Source organism: Vigna angularis, chromosome 9, assembly GCF_016808095.1.
Source record: "Vigna angularis cultivar LongXiaoDou No.4 chromosome 9, ASM1680809v1, whole genome shotgun sequence".
Lineage (NCBI taxonomy): Eukaryota > Viridiplantae > Streptophyta > Magnoliopsida > Fabales > Fabaceae > Vigna > Vigna angularis.
Genome location: NC_068978.1, coordinates 31,366,786 through 31,387,011, shown reverse-complemented (window position 1 = coordinate 31,387,011; position 20,226 = coordinate 31,366,786). Strand labels below are relative to the sequence as shown.

Sequence of the window (20,226 nt, the reverse complement as noted above, 5' to 3'; positions counted from 1 at the left end):
CCATTTAAACGTCGGATGGCGTGATCTGACGTCTGTACGGCGGAAAAAAATAATTTTTCATCTATCTGTCAGACATATACACGTCCGTTAGGAGGGGCACCGAAGTCTATAATCGAATATAGACGTCGGGGTGGCGGGATCGGACGTCTCTAAGGCAGAAAAAAATGACTTTTCACCTACCTGTCAGGCATTAAGACGTCTGTTAGGAGGGCCCCGACGTCTATAATATTATAGACGTCGGTGCCCCTCCTAACAGACGTCTATATGTCCACTTATTTACGAAAATGCCACCGGTCAATAATTTACGTTGGTTATTTTGTGGTCCGACGTCTACGGAATAACTTTAAAGTCCATTTCTGCACTAGTGGTACATCATACTAATAATGTTTACAACTAACTACTCAAAAAAGATTAATAACTTTTTAGCATTAAGTTACTTTGAATAAATATATTTTAAATTTTAAATTTTGATATAAAATTAAAATTTGTTCATATCTAAAACTTTAATAAATTTTTATCCTCAAACTTAAATTGAATGATATAATCTTTTTACGTTAATTATTTCTAACATATTAAACATATTTTATGTTAATATTTAACGCGATTGAGCTAAAAAAATTATGTCCATTTATTTTCTATGTTTGAAAACTAAAATTTATTAAAATTTTGGATATTAACGAATTTTAATTTTGTTTCAAAATTTAAAATCTAAAAACATAATCTTGTTCTTTTTACTCAACCAAATCCAAATATTTGTTAATCTTGTTTGAAATAAATATTACAATTAACACTTCATATGTAAATTCAACCTTACAATACTCAATCACAATTTTTATAAAAACATGGTAGGAAATATAATAAAGCCTGATTCTCATTATCTTCATGATTTTGTCAGCCGCAATACCAAGTCAATTTAACCTAAATGCCTAACTTGAAAGGTGCATGATGGTTACTTTTCATGAGAACTCATAACAAAATGATTATAAACAAATGAAGAGTCACATAACAATAAAAACAATTGAAGGTTTTAACTAAATAAGTTATTTATTTAAAAAAATCAACAAACACTTTTTTATCAGCAACAAAACACAATTTTATAAATTTAATTTGTCGATTTAAAATATTGATTATTTACTCATTGATAATTTTAGATAATCAATCATGTAAAGATAAATTTATTATTTTGAATTATATCATTTTTCAATGTATTCATGACTTTAAGGAATATATTACATGAAGTTCTAACCAATTAAATACGACAAATTCATACAATTATATAGAAAAGTTGTTACATAGAACATACCATTGTGAATTCAAAGACTATCACAATGTAATTTTGGCATGGATATTCAAATGAAATTATTGAACACATGTTTCATCTGTGACGTGGAAAAGAAGAAACAAAATTAACATGACAAAGAGCATTGACAGAGTAATGGCCAAGCAATCGAAGATAAACCTTAATCCTCATTATTCATTCTATCTAATAAAGTCTGAAAGTGCTCAATATATATTCAGCACATTGTACAAAATAAAAAGAAGAAAATAAAGAGGATTACAGCCTGTCTAGCACAATAACAGAATGCTAGAAATATCTACCAAAATCTACCACAGTAACAGAAAGCAAATAAACATAACAAAACAGGGGTAGAAACGATATTTCTCACACCCTCCCTCAAGATGGGTGGTGAATGTTTAGCAATCCCATCTTGGATAAATTGATGTTGAAAGGTCCAGGATAAAGTGACTTAGTAAACATATCTGCCAATTGATGCTTCGAAGGAACATGAGAAAGAACAATGAGCCCATCAAGAACCTTAGCACGAATAAGATGACAATCCACTTCAATATGTTTGGTGCGTTCATGAAAGGATGGATTCTTAGCCAGTTGAATGGCAGACTGATTATCACAAAATGTAGGAAAAGGAATTGGAATTTTAAGGCATAAATCATCAGCGACATACTTCAACCATTGCAATTCACAAGCAACAGAGGCTAAAGCTCTATATTCAGCTTCAGTAGAGCTCCTGGACACGGTGGATTGCTTCTTTGATTTCCAAGAGATAAGACAATTCCCATAGAATACACAATAACCAGTGATGGATTTTCTAGAGATGCAACAAGTAGCCCAATCAGAGTCAGAAAAAGCTTGAAGTCTGTGAGGATTGCTGGAAGGATAAAAGAGGCCTAATCCAGGACAACCTTTGAGGTATTTCAAAATCCTGAAAACAACATTGAGATGAGAGGATCTGGGCTTGGACATGAACTGACTAACTTGCTGAACAGCAAAAGAAATATCAGGCCGTGTGTTTGTTAGATACTGTAGTTTGCCAATTAATCTCCTATAAGAAGTAGGATCTGAAAGAAGATCACCATCATCATCATTTAGCTTATCGGTAGGATTTGAAGGAGAAGGTGCTGGTTTACATCCAGTGAGACCAAATTCAGCTAAAATTTCTAAGCAATATTTTCGTTGATTCAAGACAAGACCCTGTTGTGATCTAGCAACTTCAAAACCAAGGAAATACTTGAGATTTCCCAAGTCTTTGATGCGGAATTCTTGATGTAAAAATTTCTTAACAGCAACAATATCATCCATGCTATCACCAGTTAGAACGATATCATCCACATATATTAGAAGAGCAGTAAAAGAGGTAGCAGACTGTCGAAGAAATAATGAATGATCAGCTGTACTATGAGAAAATCCATAAGAAAGTAAGGCAGTTGTGAGCTTAGCATTCCATTGTCGAGAAGCTTGGCGAAGACCATAGAGAGACTTGTGCAATTTACAAACCAAATGAGGTTCGGGAAGAATCAAGTCCGGCGGAGGTTTCATATAAACCTCTTCATCCAAATCACCATGCAAAAAGGCATTATCAACGTCAAGCTGGTGTAAAAACCAGTTATGAGAAACAACAATGGAAAGGAGAAATCTGACAGTTGTAAGCTTCACAACAGGGGAAAAAGTATCAAAGAAATCCATGCCTTCAGTTTGTGTGAACCCTTTGGCAACTAAGCGTGCCTTATATCTTTCTATAACCCCAGCTGCATTCAATTTAGTCTTGTAGACCCATTTGCAACCAACAACTCTTTTCTTTGGTGGTAATCGGACCAATGACCAAGTTCTATTCCTCTCAAGAGCCTTAATTTCCGCAAGCATGGCCTGCTGCCAATGAGCATGTTGACAAGCCTCTTTAAAAGAAGATGGCTCAATGAAGGCAGATAAAGACATGCAAAAAATAGTGTGAGAGTTAGAACATTTGGAATATGACAAGTATGATTGTAAAGGATAAGCTGTGGAGCTAGAAGTAGGAGCAAAAGAAACAGTGGAACAATCATAATCAGACAAATAAGCAGGTGGCTTCCTAATTCTAGTTGAAAGTCTACCAGGTGGATCAACAAGTTGTACAATATCAGTAGAATCATTATGAAATTGCATAACTGGTTCAACAACATTATGATCATTATTACTAAAGATAACATCCGAAATAATACGAAAATCATTAAAGTGTGAACCAGGTATATCAAAAGCAATCAAAGAATAAAATGATTGTTGGGATGAAGCAGTACCAGTGTGATGATGATGAGAAACAGAATATGGAAAATGAGACTCATAAAAAATGACATTACGAGAGAGCAAAAGCTGATGTGTAGTCATATCATATAACAGAAAACCTTTGACCCCTGATTTGAAACCAAGAAAAATACACTTAAAAGCTCTTTTGTCTAATTTGGTTATGCCAGAAGTAATAGTGTTTGCAAAGGCTAGACAACCAAAGACTCTAAGCGTTTTAAAATCAGGAGTTTTGCTAAAAACAATTTCATAAGGAGATTGGTTTTTGAGAAATGGAGTTGGGAGCCTGTTTATGAGATGTACAGCATGTCTTATAGCAAAAGACCAAAAAACAGAGGGAAGATGTGATTGGAAAAGTAAGGCGCGAGCTACATTCAAAATATGTTGATGTTTGCGCTCAACTATTCCATTTTGCTGGGGTGATTCAATGCATGATGTTTCATGAAAAATGCCTTTAGAAGAGAAGAAATCAGTTAAGAAAAACTCCTTGCCATTGTCAGATCTTAGTCTTTTAAGTTTAGTGTCAAATTGATTTTCAATGAGATGTATGAAATTGGGAAGAACAATTTGGACCTCAGCTTTTGATTTTAAAAGATAAACCCATGTGAATCTACTGAAATCATCAACAAGTGTTAAAAAATATTTATGACCATCAATAGAAACAGTGCTTAAGGGTCCCCATATGTCAGCATGTAACAACTCAAAAAATTGAGAACTCTTGGAGGTGCTAAGAGAAAAAGGTAATTTCTTATGTTTGGCAAAATGACAAGTGTCGCAAGGAGTACAATTCTTGTATATAATATCAGCATGTTGAGAAGATAACAATTGTAAAATGGAATTTGAAGTATGGCCTAGTCTATGGTGCCAAAGTGCACTGGTATTGACTGCATTTACAACGAAAGCATTTGATTTATTGATAACATCAGTTTGGAAAGGTAAATTGCAACGCATAGCATTTGATTCTGCAAGACAATACAAGCCATTAATCTTCCTAGCTGCTCCAATCATCTTGAAGTGAGATTTCTGGAAAAGAAGACAGTGAGAATCACAGAATACTGCCATACAGTCAATAGTGGAAACAAGTTTGGAAATAGAAATGAGATGAGCAGAAAAGTCAGGAACAAAAAGAACATCAAGAAGAAATAAGTCACCTATGTGAATATTCCCAGAGAAATTGGCAGTGAAAGTAGTGTGATTAGGCAATTTAATGTGTATGGGTGTTATGGCATGAAGGTTATGAAATAAGGATTTGGTGGGACAAATATGATCTGTGGCACCACTATCAAATATCTAGGGAATAAAATCAGAAGATATACCTGAGTGTTTAACAGAGGCTTGATTCACTGAGGAAGAGTGATCCTTACTCTGTTGAAGCAAAGCCAAAATTGCTTGATACTGGTCTTTAGAGAAAGTGAATTGGTCATTGGGAGGACTACCATCCAAATCAAGGTGCTGTAGAGAGGCAGCTGAATCTACTTCAACCAAACTGGCAGAAGCTTTGGTGTTGGGCTTGTTCTTTTTATAACCAGCAGGAAAACCAATGCGAAAATAACAGGTTTCAATGGTGTGATTGGTCTTCTTGCATTTTTCACAGAATTTGTTGTTCTTGAAATTGTTCTTACTAGCATTGAAAGGGACTTTGTTGGAAGAGTTGAACCGTGGTTGAGCATTCGAAACTGTAGTGAAGGCCAAAGAATCGGAAACAGGATGTTTAGGATTGGTGCTAATGAACTCACGTTCATGTTGAAGAACCATAGAAAAAGTTTTGACAATCGAAGGCATGGGATCCATTATCATGATTTGAGAACGAACTTGGGCATAGCTCTCATTGAGACCACGGAGAAATCGAATCACATAATCATCCTCTCTTTCTTTTTGAAGTTTCGCAAGAAGTCCACAAGCACAGGGAGTTAAGAAATTGCAGCTGAGAACACATCTATAGAGCTCTAACTCTTTCCATAGGATTTTCAATCTCGTATAATACTCAGAAACAGGTAAATCACCTTGATGACAAGCAAGAATCTGATCCTGAAGATCAGAAACCCTAAATTTATCAGCATGGGAGAATTGATCCTTGAGATCTCTCCAAATCTCTGATGATGTATCCATCCACATCACCGATTGCTTGATCGAAGAAGTCATGGATCGTGTGAGCCAGGACATCACCATTCGAATTGAGCGACGCCAAGCTTCGTGAAGTGGATCTGAGAGAGGGGGACAAGGAAGAGTACCATCAATGAACTTCTCCTTGTTTTTGGTCTCCAGTGTGACGACCATGTCACGTTCCCATTGATGAAAATTGCTCTCCGTAAGGAGAGGGGAAACAAGCACCAATGTTGGGTTTTCTGCAGGATGAAGATAAAGTGGGTTTGCCGGATTCACAAGGTGATCCGGTGTTTGTGTAATAGGATGGCTTAGGGAAGCCATTTTCAGAAAATGAGGAAGAAGAAAAAGAAGCTTCAGGCGGAAGAAGTAGTGGGTGTTAGTTCTGATACCATGACAGAGTAATGGCCAAGCAATCGAAGATAAACCTTAATCCTCATTATTCATTCTATCTAATAAAGTCTGAAAGTGCTCAATATATATTCAGCACATTGTACAAAATAAAAAGAAGAAAATAAAGAGGATTACAGCCTGTCTAGCACAATAACAGAATGCTAGAAATATCTACCAAAATCTACCACAGTAACAGAAAGCAAATAAACATAACAAAACAGGGGTAGAAACGATATTTCTCACAAGCATGAAAATGAGCTCGACCAGAGCTTGGACATTCCTACATAGAAAATATCTCTACTCTTATTTATGGTTTTTTTTTTACTAAAATAGGCAAATTTGGTGGCAAAATTATAGAAGAGACAAATTTTTAAAAAAAATATGAGAATAGACAAATCATGTGAGGAGACGATTTTAAATAAAGAAGTCGTATAATCTTTACACGACTTTCTTAGTCAGTTTGTCAAAAACTAAAGTTATTAGAGAGTTCGTGACTTCAACTCGCAAGTTATCAGGAAGATGCATGACTTCTATTTGAAAGTAAGATGCATGACTTCTATTTGAAAGTTGTCAGAGGGTGAACAACTTCCAATTGGGTTTATTTGTGTATAAAATGTGATATGTTAATTGATTACATCATATTAGTATCCAACTCTCCACCAAGTTATCTAAGTTGTTCACTTCCTCCACCAAGCTACTCTAACTCCCCCACTAAGCTATCAACATACTCTACCAAGCTCTTTACATATGTTCTACCAAACTCTCACATATGCTCTTTCGAGTTATGCAAGCTATACAGGCACCTTCCCGAGCTGTTTGAGCTTTTCATTAGCTCCACCAACTTATGTGAGTTATCAACATGCTCTACCAAGCTATTTGAGATTCTCACCTGTTCCATTAAGCTGTCTAGGTTGCGGGCTCATGCTCCACCAATCTCTCCATATATGTTATACCGAGCTAACCTTATGCTTCTCCTAGCTCTTCACATGCTCCATTGAGCTCTCTGTGTCCTTTTTGGAGGAGACAACCAATCTAAACTTGAAAAAGAAAAGATAATCAATCTTGTTGAGGAAGTAGAGGTGTTGTTAATATGGGATGTGACTCAGGGGCTCCGAGCTCGGTGGAGCATTGAAGAGCTTGGTGAAGCATGTGGAAAGCTCAGTCATGTGGTTAGCTCGATGAAGCATGAGATTAGTTCGGTAGAGTATGTGACTAACTAGTATAGCATGATGTGATCAATTAATAAATCACATTTTTTACACAAATCAACTCAATTGAAAGTTGTGCACCTCCTTCACAACTTTCAAGTTGAAGTCATGAACTCCTCTAATACTTTCAATTATGACAAATTGATTAGGAAAGTTGTATGAGATACGACTTCTTCATTTAAAGTCATTTTACATTTATTCTTGTATTTTAAAAAAAAAATTGTCTACTATAATTTTGTTTCAAGCATGAATGAATATTGTTGACTACCCTATCAAATTTCTTCATATGTCCTATCACCGGAATTTATTTTTCAGAATACAATAAATATTTTCGATTTTTTTTTTCAAAAAGCAATTACTCCTTCCTGTGACGGAAAACATTTTTCTGATAGTTTTTTATTGGAGTGAGACAAAAATTTAATAAGGTGTAGATGAAAGAATTCAAGAAATAAATTGTTTAAAATTGTATAACGTGGAAATATTTGGAATTAAGGAAAAAAAACTTTAGAATTGTGTTATCGATAAGATTACACAATTTACTAAATTAACAAATAGCTTCCAAATTATAAAATATGGAAACGTACAATCTGAAAGATATTATCGTATTACACAATTTTAAAGTTTTTCTTATAAAAAATACTTCTAAAATATTTAATTTAGAAGTTTTTTATTATATAATAAAATGATTTTCGAATAATTTGAAAATAAAAAGTGACTTTTTGAATTGGCTAAAATAGTTTTAAAATTATACAATTTAGAAGTATTTTTTTACTTTTAAATTATGAAATCTAAATTTTTTATGTTTCATGCCAAAAACTAACTTATGGATTGCATGATCCGGATGTATCTTTTTAAAGGCAAAGTGAAGATTTGGTATTTATAAAAGGATAATACGGGGGTACAGAAAGAAACCCGACGTAGAAATGGGCTTTGCACACCCAACCAAGAAATGGTTGTGAAAACTGAAAGGTAAAAGAAAATAACGTCGTCAAATTGGTCTCCACCACCACCATATTCCTTTAATTCTCTTACTGTGGTTGTTACGAAACGAACCAAAACAACGATAGCGCTGTGAATCGCTTCCTTCCTTCCTTCATTCACCTTCAATTCAAATCTCTTTCCTTAAAGTCTCGTTTGCATCACAATTCCCAAGGTATAATCATACAATACATGTTTCCAATTTTCGTTTTCTTCATTTTCAAAATTATCGCTGTTTTCATTTCATGAGCTTCATTGCTCGCGTTTGGCAGAAACTTGTTTCGATGGTGCGAGCTCCGAATCCGCAGCATCTGGAAGCGAACACGCCTTTAATCGTGAGTCACGTATTTGCCGTCTTTTTTGTGTTCTATGTATACGAATTTGGTAGTATTCCATGCACGAAAACTGCAAATTGCATTACGTTTGGTGTGTTTATAATTTTGATGAATTTTTCGTCGGAAATTGTTTTCATTCGCATAATTTTGTTTTTCTTGTAAAGAAAATTGTGATTTTATAAGTTAGAGTTATAATCAGAAGTTTATTGAAGATAGGAAATGTTTACATGATCATAGACTTATTAATGTGATGTATTCACTTGTCACTATAGATGCTGCTAATTAATCACAGTTAGGTGATGGTTATGACACAACAGAACTAATTACGAGATTTGCTGAGTTAGGTTAACTATTTACGTTTTTGGGTCGGCGTCACACAATTATAGATGTGCTTTAAGGTGGAAGTAACTGATACAGAACTTTTTGATATTCAGTTATTCACATGTCTCGTTTTGACAGAACTTTGTTCTTTAACTGAAAACACTGATGTATCAAAGTATTGGCAGTTGTACCTCAAGTTAAGAACTATTTATTCAGGTATTATAAGATATAAACGAAAATCTAGTGAGTGCATTTATAGCCGAAAAAGGTAACGACTAGCGTTGCCGCATTTATCCATATCATACATGCATGGTGATAGCTTTTCCTTGAAGGAATGTTCATTCCTTCTTAAATATTCTGGAATTTCGTTTACGTAATTGAAAAAATGTTCATTATTAACAAGGGAATACCTGTTCCCTTTCTTATATTTCATTTAAACTAACCTAACCTGATGCTAGAGTGCTCTTTGCTATGTGAAAGTAGGGGGATCATTGTACTCAACCTTACCTTATCCATGCTAAGAGGCTGATTTTGGATTGAAATCTATGACTGACGTTCACCAAGGCACAACCTTACCACTGTGACAGGCTCACCCCCATGATGTGTTACATAATATGTGAATTGCATTTAGCTTAGAACGGAAAAAGTGTGCTTGCCAATATTTGAACTAAGATCTTTCCTATTGTAGAATGTTATTATACTACTAGACCGTTAATGGGACTTGATTGCTAAGATCATATTGTCATATTGTATGTTATTTGTTACATACTATATTGTGATGGAAGCATATATGAGAAAAAGGTTGGAAAATGAGTAATTATTTGTCGTCATGATAAACTTTTGTGTGCCAGGATTTCTTTCATTTCGATTTTCAAAGAAAGGTTAACATACCATATTTAACTAGGCAGATTTTTGATATATCATGTTTATCAAGAAACAAGAATTTCAACACTTACAAGATGGTGAAAGAATTGAAATAGAATGATTGTTCGTTCAGGAATCAGTATGAGCCAAATATTAAGGATGATAGAAGTAGAAATAACTGAGATCAAGGTACTCAGAAGCAGAGGTAGCTCTGTGTTGGGGGATTGAACAAACAGAAATGCACGAAAGAAATGAAAACTTAATAAATTCCCTCCTTTTCCTACATCACCCTCCTTTTTCATCACTTCTACATTGTGTGTACGTGGTTGTTACAACCCTGTACAACCTAAATTTCTCTTCTGCTCTTACACAAATTGTCCTCAACTCCTCACGGTAATAGTTAGCTGAGGGTTAGCAGCTCCTTCACTAACCCATTCTCTAAATTGCAATCACTTAGTTTCTTTATCAGCTCTCACTTTATTAAATCAGAGATTGATTAAATTTCTCTTTAATTTGTTTTTTCCATCCAATCATTTGGGACTGCTCTGTTAATTATGTCATGAACTTTATTCTTTGCATTTTGGCCTAAATTCGTTTGGACTGTGCAAGCTCAAAACCTACTTATTGGGGAATCGAGCTCCCCATTGGTGGTAATCTGCTTGTGATTTCTTTGATAATTTATACTTGAAATTTTTACGTCTTCAGAGTGAAAGTTTAGCATCTGCCATGCTCGATTCATTTCATATATTCCAAGGAGCCGGATTTGTTATCATAACAAGTAGATTTTCTGGGGTGGTCTAAAATGGTGGTGATCATGGTTATCAAACTCTAAGTTAATTCTTAAAACTCAAATGATTTTACAATTCTAGGTAATAAACAAAATGAGTTAACTCACTATCAGACTGTTTTTTTTTGAGAAACTCTGGTAAACTAACTCAGTAAGCTTGTATAAACTCCGAGTCCACATATTTGATGTCGAGTGTAATTTTTGCTCTCATTGACCCCACAATGGCATTTTTTTACCATGATATTAGGAGATATAGGCTAGAAGTTTGTTAGTAGAGTGTAACTAGTTTGTTTTCTATATAAAATATTTGATGTAGTTATTTGTACTTACCTATTTCCTTAAAGTTTGACAACCTTGGTTATGAGAGTTAAAATTCTAGTGGTGAGGCAAATGAATGATGAAATAATTAATGTGTGCTGGTGCTAGTGTTTGAAACAAACAATTGATTTCTGGAAGATAAGTTTAAAAAGTGGGAGAAATGTGCTTTATTACAAAAAAAAGTTATCTTCGTGTCGGTGGATTATCAAGTAATCAGAGATTGCTCTGTATTTGTAGAAAAATCTGTTTTACTGAGTGCTGAGTAATAGGAAAAATCTGTGTTATAAAACCTAGAGGACATGATATATGTACGACCGGGGAAGATTCTATGAGCATAAGTTTCCTATTGCCTGGTTTGCATTGATGACAACCTACCTGCTCCCTTCCAAAAATTAAAGGTGAGAGAAAGCCTTTGGATGTGAACAAGCATCTCTAACTAGTGATTTGATTCTTTCTACTTAATTACTGGGCTTCTTGAGGCCTGCATTTAATGATTTCTACAGTGGGGAATTTTTTCTTGTGGAATATGGATGTTGTTGTTAAGGGTAGTTTAGTTGAAATTCCTTATTATGATTTTGTTGTTCCATTTATTTGTACTTTTCTACTAGTAACTGTACCTTCTTTTCATGATTGTTGTGATGATTAAAGCAATAATAAATTTTATTAGTTTTTTGAATAAAATAAAATTATGTTTATCGTGTTTTAGGTACAGGGAGAGGGTTTGACAAATGATGGGCTTATTCCTCAGATATTTTCATCTATGCCAGCTCTTAATGATGCTGCTTCTTATCTTGCACAGACAACATCATACTTAACTGGTTGTTTCTCCGATTTTTCAGGCAAGTTTCTTATTTGTTTGTGTAGTTCTTCAGTGTTCAGAGATGTAATTTAGGTAGATTCTTTTTATAGAAGTTTAAGGAATTATGTAGCCAGTCGGAAGTTTTCATAAAGGAAAAGGAAAAGGAAATAATAATGTTGAGAAAATGGATGTTAAATTAAGATTATTATGTCTCCCTCAATTAAGCACATCTGCTTTTAATGAAAAATAGAAATGATGGACTTAGATTTTATGTTACCTCAACTGTTGCGTTTATGCATGGATGTTGGCAATTGAAGGCCGTAATCAAATTGCTTTGGATTTATGGTCACCTCTAAGGAAAAAAAAGACATCCCTTCTGGGGATAGACAAAGCCACAAAGTATGAAATTATTACGTTAGAAGTTTATTCTGCTCATATGAAACCTTATAGAAACCCAGCCTTAACAAATCCTAGTAAAACATGTGGGTTTAACTTCTCATGTGGATTTCACTTTAGAATTTATTGTAGGTGTAATTTGATTCTGAAAATCTGCTTTAGACTAGTTACCATAGGACTTGAGATTCTTTTTACTATGCCTCACTACATAATGAAATTTCATGCACAGCTAGTTTTGAATTTGTAAATGACTTTTAACTAAAATATTCTAAGATAATATATCTATTATATTTCTTTGGTTAGAAATATAAGAAATACCGGAGCGCAACATGGTCAAACTCAAGGATTGTAAGAGTTAGAATGCGAAAAACTGTATTTATAAACCTATGCATGCATTTAAAATAATATAGAAAAGAAAAATAACTCATAATGAGATCCAATACATAACACAACTAAACAGAACAAAACACTCTCCAAAATGGCAGCAAGAACAGAAGAAAGTACTAAGAAGAAAATACAGAACAGAACATAGTCATAGATAAAGGCAAAGACCAACGATGATGGCCATAAGTGCTGGGATAGCCAATGGTGAGCTAGCATCAGTAACAATGTTGCACCGGTGCCAACATCAGTGATGGTTATGTTATGATAAGAGCACGTGCAGTTGAGAGTTGTATGGCTATGTTCTGATTTGCAAATGGAACCCTAGGAGAAAAGGGCCATCATTACGAGTTGGGTTGTTAGCAAGATACTTCCGTTGAGTTGTATGGCTATGTTCTGATTTGCAAATGGAATCCTAGGAGAAAAGGGCCATCATTACAAGTTGGGTTGTTAGCAAGATACTTCCATTTCACGTAAAATCGTCCCATCGTGCTAAAATCTGCCATGTTTTACGTTGTTTTCACTTACTCCTAGGATTGCATGAGTATGTGAGTACACTGGCGATTTTAACAATATTGCCTATGAGATCATTGAAGATATTCTAAAATTTTTTGATAGTATATTTAAATATTTCTTGTATTTTTACTCTATTCCTTACATAGTTCTTTGAGTTGTCACCTTTGCTCATGTTATGTTATTTTATTTCACCCTGAACATGTGCATTTGATTTATGGTGACTTTGTTTCATGTCTGTTTTGTTAATTGTACTTACCACAATGCCCTGACTTCTGCAATTTAGACCTTGAAGTTTTTATTAATATTTTCAGTAGAACATTCCCCCAGCGGTCCTGGTGCTCCTGTCCCTCATGCACAAGAGCTTGTGGATTTTCCTTATGCAGAAATTGATGCATCTTCATCTACTGAAATTGATAATATTCCTTCAAACAGAATGCATTTAACCAGTGTTGAATCATCTAAGGCTTCAACTTCAACATGTCCACAAACGCAAGATGAAATCACCAGTACCTCTGGTGGAGTTCCGTTACAAAATTCCAGTGCACTTGTTGAATCGAATCGAACTGGACAAAGTGGCATTTCCATGTTCCAAAGGTATTCTTTTCTAACTTATATGTGTGTGGCTGCGTTTTTTTTTATATCGCCAAATATTTTGTTGGTGGAGGAGTTGAATCCACTATCTCTCCCACCAGACCAACCTTATAAAATACTATTTAAAAATTGTATTATTTTTAAATAAATAATTCATTAAGTACAATATTTAATATTTTTTTGTAAATAAGATAATGTCATGTAATTCTTTTATTATATTATGAACAATATTTTTTATTTATAAGCTACTATATTCTTATTAAAATAAAATTATTAGTTTAATAGGTAAAGAATCATATTATAAAATAATATATTTATCATTTTATACTTAAAGAATCATTTGTGACAAAATATGAGTATATTATGAATGAATTATTTTATATTATTTTTAAATTGTGTAAAGAAGAAGAATATTTTTTTATTATTAAATATAATTTTAATATATTTTAATTAGTTATTCTTAAAAATATAGAACATAAATTTTTTTCTTTAGAGATAAAATCCCTATTTATGATATATTAGAAAATAATTTTTACATTCATTTAAAATTATAATAGTAAAGTTAATATATTGAAAATAAATTATAAGTGTCTAAGTAAATTATAATTATTTTGATAAAAATACAATGTTACAAATTATTGGTTGAAAACATAAAAAGGTATATGTAATTGTCTTATTTATGTTGAACAAGAAATATATTAATTAAATTGTGTACCTAAAATAATATAATATCTTAATTTGAAATATTCTGTTACCTTAGTTATATCAATTAATATTTTTTATTTCAACGTTAAATTAACCATATTTAGAATAAGGACTGAAAAATAATGGTTAGAAAATGTAAGGGATTTAAAACTAACAAATATTTCTGCAGGGATTTAAAGCATACGTAGTCATATTTGCATACACTAAAAGCATATTTAAATCTATTTAAATTTTTTTGGGATGGTCCTCATTAAACAAGTTAAAAATAGTTGAAACTTCCTTATATTTCAAAACTTATTAGGGATTTTTTGGGACCAAGTTTTTCTTACTAATTGTTTCTGGTAGGTTATTGTTACCTGTACAAAATCATTATTTCCCTTTTCTAAAACGTTAACCTTCAATTTTTATTCTTCCATTCATGTCCTTTTCTTTATTTATTGTGTATTTTCTGCTGTTTTCCTTGCTGTACCCATCGTTGAAATTTAGAATGTTGATTTATACTTCTTTACTCTAATTTTAGTTCTTAAATTTTGTTATAGAACCATCTAAAATCTGAATTTTAAAGCCCTTTTGACAATTGACTTGTGGGTTTGTAAACGATGTTTTTATTACTTCAGCCTGATTGATCGTGCTCGAAGGACTGTGCGTGGATCTGCAGATGATATAGGATGGCTTCAACGTGATCCAGCAATGCCTCCAGTTGAAGATGGAACTGAAAGGTTCCTTGAAATTCTGGATAACATCAAGTAAGTTCACAGTATTTTATTTTTACCAATTTGTCATTGTTTTGTTAACTCAGTTTTATTGTTTTGTTAACTCAGTTTTCCTTACCTTATCAGGCATGGTGTTCACAGGTTACCAAATTCAGTGGTTTATTTGTTAGTTCCAGGTAAAGTGACTGATTATATATAATGATCAGGTTAATCATGGTGAACTCCACTTTCAAACCTTCACATAAAAGGAAAAACCTAAAGTCAACGGTGCATCTGGAATGATAAATGCTTAGTAGCAACCTGGCCTGGCCTATCGGACGTGAATACTAAACTGCCAAAGTTTATTGTTGCAACATATTTTCTGTGCTGTTAACTATTATGCTCTTTACAATGGCAGGTCTCTTCAGTAATCATGGCCCACTTTACTTTGTCAATACAAAAGTCAGTTTTTCAAAATTGGGTTTGGCCTGTCATATTGCAAAGATTCATAGTGAGGTACATTGTAATAGTCGTTGTAGTAGTAATAATGGTCAATACAGTACATGATGTGATAGTAGTTCGTATGAAAAATTCTAACTAATTTTTTTGTAGATCGTGTAAGTGTTGTTTTTCAGTTCTATTATTGAATTTTGAGTAATTACTAATCAGGCCTCAGTGGAGAAAAATGCTAGAGAGCTGAAAGAGTACATTGAGGAAATTTATTGGGGTTCACAGAAACGTGTTATGCTTCTTGGACATAGCAAAGGAGGAGTAGATGCAGCAGCTGCTTTATCGTTGTATTGGTCTGATTTGAAAGATAAAGTTGCTGGGTTGGCATTAGCCCAAAGTCCCTACGGTGGAACTCCTATAGCTTCAGATCTTCTGCGTGAAGGACAGCTTGGCGATTATGTGAATTTACGAAAACTTACTGAGATTCTTATCTGTAAAGTAATTAAGGTATGTTGAGTACTTTTTTGTTATCACCCTTGGGTTCTTTTCTGTTTGAATTTTTTTTTTCTTTGGCAGCCTTTTCAAATGGATTTGTATCCTTGTTTATATTTTCTTTTGGTATTTTATAAAAGCTTTGGGCATGGTTTTATTGCTTGTAATCTACATTTGCTGATCAGATATGCAGTATCACAATTTCGTGTTGCTTGAGGATGTAAGAAAAATACCTACACTAACAAGAGGAAGGGTTAATTGGTGTTTAAAATTTCTTTTTTTTATTTGATTGGTAGAACCTCAATAAGTTTTCTTGCTACAATTAATTAGGAATTAAAGAAACGAAGCTAAGATCACTTGCAATTCAAGAAAACACAAAGAACACAAAATAGGATAAAGAAAGGGAAAGAAAGAAGAACACAAAATAAGATAAAGGACAAGATATAAGAGTACAAAGAATTGTATAATAGTTCTATTCTTTTTGAATTTACATCTAATTTAAATGGTCCATAACCTTAGTAGGATTGTTCCACGAACTTGAATATTAGATTAAAAATACATTTAACATTCATAAATGTTAATGCAGAAAAAATACGTTTAGCCCCCTCAGATTTCTTGAGAAAAAACACTTTTATTCTCTTGAAGATTTCTTGAGAACTATTGGAAATTACTTGTAGTTGTGTTGGACTTGCTACTTCCAAAATATGCAGAAAAACTTTGATAATCCATTATGTCTAGTGATAATCTATTAATTTGTTCTCAATTGAATCTGGAAACTCAACAAGAACAATCTAATTGGTTATTTCTATTCATAACAATGTAATTGGTTATTTCTAGTTAAAACCAATTAACTACGCTGCTTGTGCTTGAATCAAGTTTCTGATAAATGATTATTTCACTTATGATAATTAGTTATGGAATAATATGATTGATTATCTGTGAAACCACAACATTGTGCATCACAAAATTTATTATGTTTTAACATTATCAATTATTATGTTCTAAAACATTTTTTTAAATATTTTTCAAAAAGAGCTTGAATATCAAGTTTGTAATATTAAGTATTAGTAAGAACTTGACAACAGATGACCTAATAGGTCCAACAACTACTAGGATAAACTTTAATACCTTCTAAGAATTTGAGAAACTAATTTATTCCAAAAGCTAGGATGGGAAGTGAGGATTGTCTGTCACGTGTTTACTTTGTTTTAGTCATATATCACTAGTTAGTGGCCGGACCTTCAATAAGACAGAAATTAAAATGAATTTGAGAATTATAAATTCTCTTAATGGTAAGAGCTAAATTCCTAAGAAGAAATAGCAATGGAACAGAGTTGACCAACCCTTGGTTTGGACTCCAGATTCTTGGTCTATTCATGCAGGTTGTATTTTCAATTTCTCACTCTTATTACAAACTGGTATTACTTTGTTCTTGCTAAATTATTTGAGAAACCGAATCATTCTTTTAAAAGGCATTTCAAATAGTTGCTGCTAATCTACATATTTGTCAGTTTATGCAAACAAAGTTGTGTGGTGTTATTGTATGATTCTTCTTATTTAATGTAGAAACTGATTGATTTAGTTCTATTTAAAATCTTCTTACCGGAGATAAGCTTTATTTAGTTGCTGTCAATGTGTTTGACATTATTGATGTTACGGTTGCTCGCTTTTACTTATCATATGTAATTTTGAAGGGTGACATGCGAGCTTTAGAAGACTTGACATATGAAAGGCGGCGAGAGTTTTTGAAAGAGCATCATCTGCCAAATGAAGTCCCAGTTGTTTCCTTTCGGACTGAAGCTGGCATTTCCCCTGCTGTTTTAGCCACATTATCTCATGTTGCACATGCTGAATTTCCACCCCTAGTTGCTCCGACCGGTGAGTCTACAAAACTTCCTGTGGTGATGCCCCTTGGTGCGGCAATGGCTGCTTGTGCACAATTGACTCAGGTTAGGTATGGTGAGAAAAGTGACGGCCTTGTGACATGCCGAGATGCAGAAGTTCCTGGATCCGTTGTGGTGCGACCTAAGCGAAAATTGGACCATGCTTGGATGGTTTATTCATCGCTAAATGATGACCCTTCTGAAGGAGATGCATCTCAGGTGTGCGAGGCTCTCTTGACTCTACTTGTGGAAATCGGACAGAAGAAGATGCACGAGTTTGCAATGAAAGATGAATGAAGCATTCCAGTGAAGTTTTGGACCTGTACATGTTTCTCTCTCCAAAACTCTATATTCAATTTATTTTTTATAGTCTAACCGATAAAAATATTGAAGTAGGTCATATATGTAACGAATGCATTAATATATGTAGCTGTAGAGTGAACGTACATAGATGCCACAGGGCATGGTGAAGTAAAGCTTTCATGTGATTTTTGTAAGAAACTGGTAATGCAATGCAGTGGGATGACTGCTTTGGTCTTTTTCCCTGATTGAATCATCAGGCATTGCAATGTGTAGGGCCTAGGACTTCACCGAAACTGGAATTTTAACTTTTTGACCCAATAGGAACTGTGTCATCCCTGCTCACTCAGGGTAATTTCTTCCCACACCCCATAATTTCTTCCCGCGTGTTCATGGAGTGTGGAAAATATCCAAAATATCCCTCTGCGGTTTTCTTGGAAAGTTCTGGGATTGAGTAATCTGGAAAGTTTCCGGATTACATAATCCTAAAATTATTTATTTTGCTTGTTATTTAATATTCTGAATTGTTCAAAATTTTGGACTGTGCAAAATGGAAGTTTGTCCTTTTTTTTTTCTGAAAGTTTTTTAATCCAGAGGTCTATTGTACAATCCGGAACAGAGGACTGATTTTGCATACCGTGTTGATTGATTGAACCTTTTTTTTTTTGTTATAAATATTATAAGTTCTGATCTGTTTTGGAATTTGGTATTCCTTTCTAATTATTGCCAATTTGCTATGTGATGATTGCCGATGACCTTAATGCGATAACGATGAGGGATGATGGGAATACCCTGCACTCATGTTTAATCAATTCATGTTGCATACTCAAGGTAGATGACATAATCCCAGTTTTCTTTTTGGTCCTTTTCTCAATTTTCTTCCCTTGCATTTCTGATAATTCATTGAGGATTTCTTTCATTTGTTGCTTTACCCTTCAGTTTATTTTTCTTGAACTGGTTATTTACATATTTCTGGATGAGGTTGATATAGAAGGACATTTCTCCTCCATTCGTTTTATTCCTTTTTTGGGAGATAGGTGGTGGAAGTGGGTTTCTCCTATACCGTGCCAATGGCAATTACTCTCTGGCCAACTTCTCCAAGGACAAACTGTAATGGTCAAACCTCCCGAAAAGGTTCATGAGACTATAAAGGTACATCAACACCTAATATACACTGAGAAAGTAAACATAATAGGTTTATAAGTTATATGATGTATAAGACAAAAGAGATAGAAAGAAGAAACAAGTGAATAATAAATATAGATAAAACGAAGGTGTACGTGTATCATTGCTCAATATTACTGGAAAATGATTCATGGACACTTAAAAGATACATCAACACTTAATATACACATAAAAAAGAGAGTAAAAAAGATAATCATAGAATGGAAATGTAGGAATAAATCATACAAGTATACCATGAAACTGTCATCAGTGAGACTGGGATTATGACCTCTAAAATTGTAAAATGTAATAAAACTCATATTATCCTAGAAATATCTAAATTTTTGGTATAATGATTCTTTTAGTTCCTTTTGACTATGGTACACTCAATAGGCATCATTCTAAGAATAATATCCCTTGATGCCTAGAATAGGAGTAACAAACATTTTTACGTAAAGAGAAATTATCGAACCTCTGCTTTGGCAAAACAAATATGTTACGGATATGAAGATTAAGCACTTTATTCTTTTTAAAATACATGACTCCAAATTGACCTTTATTCTCCTTGTAAGTCTTGTACACATAAATACTAAACCATGATTTAATACGGAAAAGTTAAATAATGTGTAATTAAATTAGTTTGTTTAAATAAATAATTATTCTCTCTTTAGGTGTAATCTCTTTTAACTAGCTTAATTGCAGTCCAAAAAGGTGATGATTTAGTATAATGTTAATTGGATGTGAGTAATTGAAATTTTAAAATTTATACTTCATATGAATAAATTTGTTAGTTAAATACAGAAAAATAAAATTTGTATAATGGATACAACATTAGTAACATTCTTTATTTTCATATTAATTATTAATCATATTTAAATCATATAATTAAATATTAATATAAAATAAATTTAATTTTTTAAGAATACTTAAATAAAAGTATACTTTTCTTTTATTTTAATCAATAAACTTAAATTAT

The 20,226-nt window shown here is 33.2% G+C and overlaps 1 protein-coding gene across 1 annotated transcript; it reads left to right on the top strand.

Moving 5' to 3' along the window:
• Positions 1–8,268: 8,268 nt before the first annotated feature.
• Positions 8,269–18,324, top strand: LOC108347715 (uncharacterized). The gene is made up of 9 exons (XM_017587133.2): positions 8,269–8,431; positions 8,529–8,591; positions 11,588–11,720; positions 13,285–13,567; positions 14,887–15,015; positions 15,109–15,158; positions 15,380–15,477; positions 15,631–15,918; positions 17,598–18,324. Exons 2-9 carry the CDS (start codon positions 8,541–8,543, stop codon positions 18,081–18,083), a joined length of 1,518 nt encoding a protein of 505 aa, XP_017442622.1. The 5' UTR covers positions 8,269–8,431; positions 8,529–8,540; the 3' UTR covers positions 18,084–18,324.
• The last annotated feature ends 1,902 nt before the right edge of the window (positions 18,325–20,226 follow it).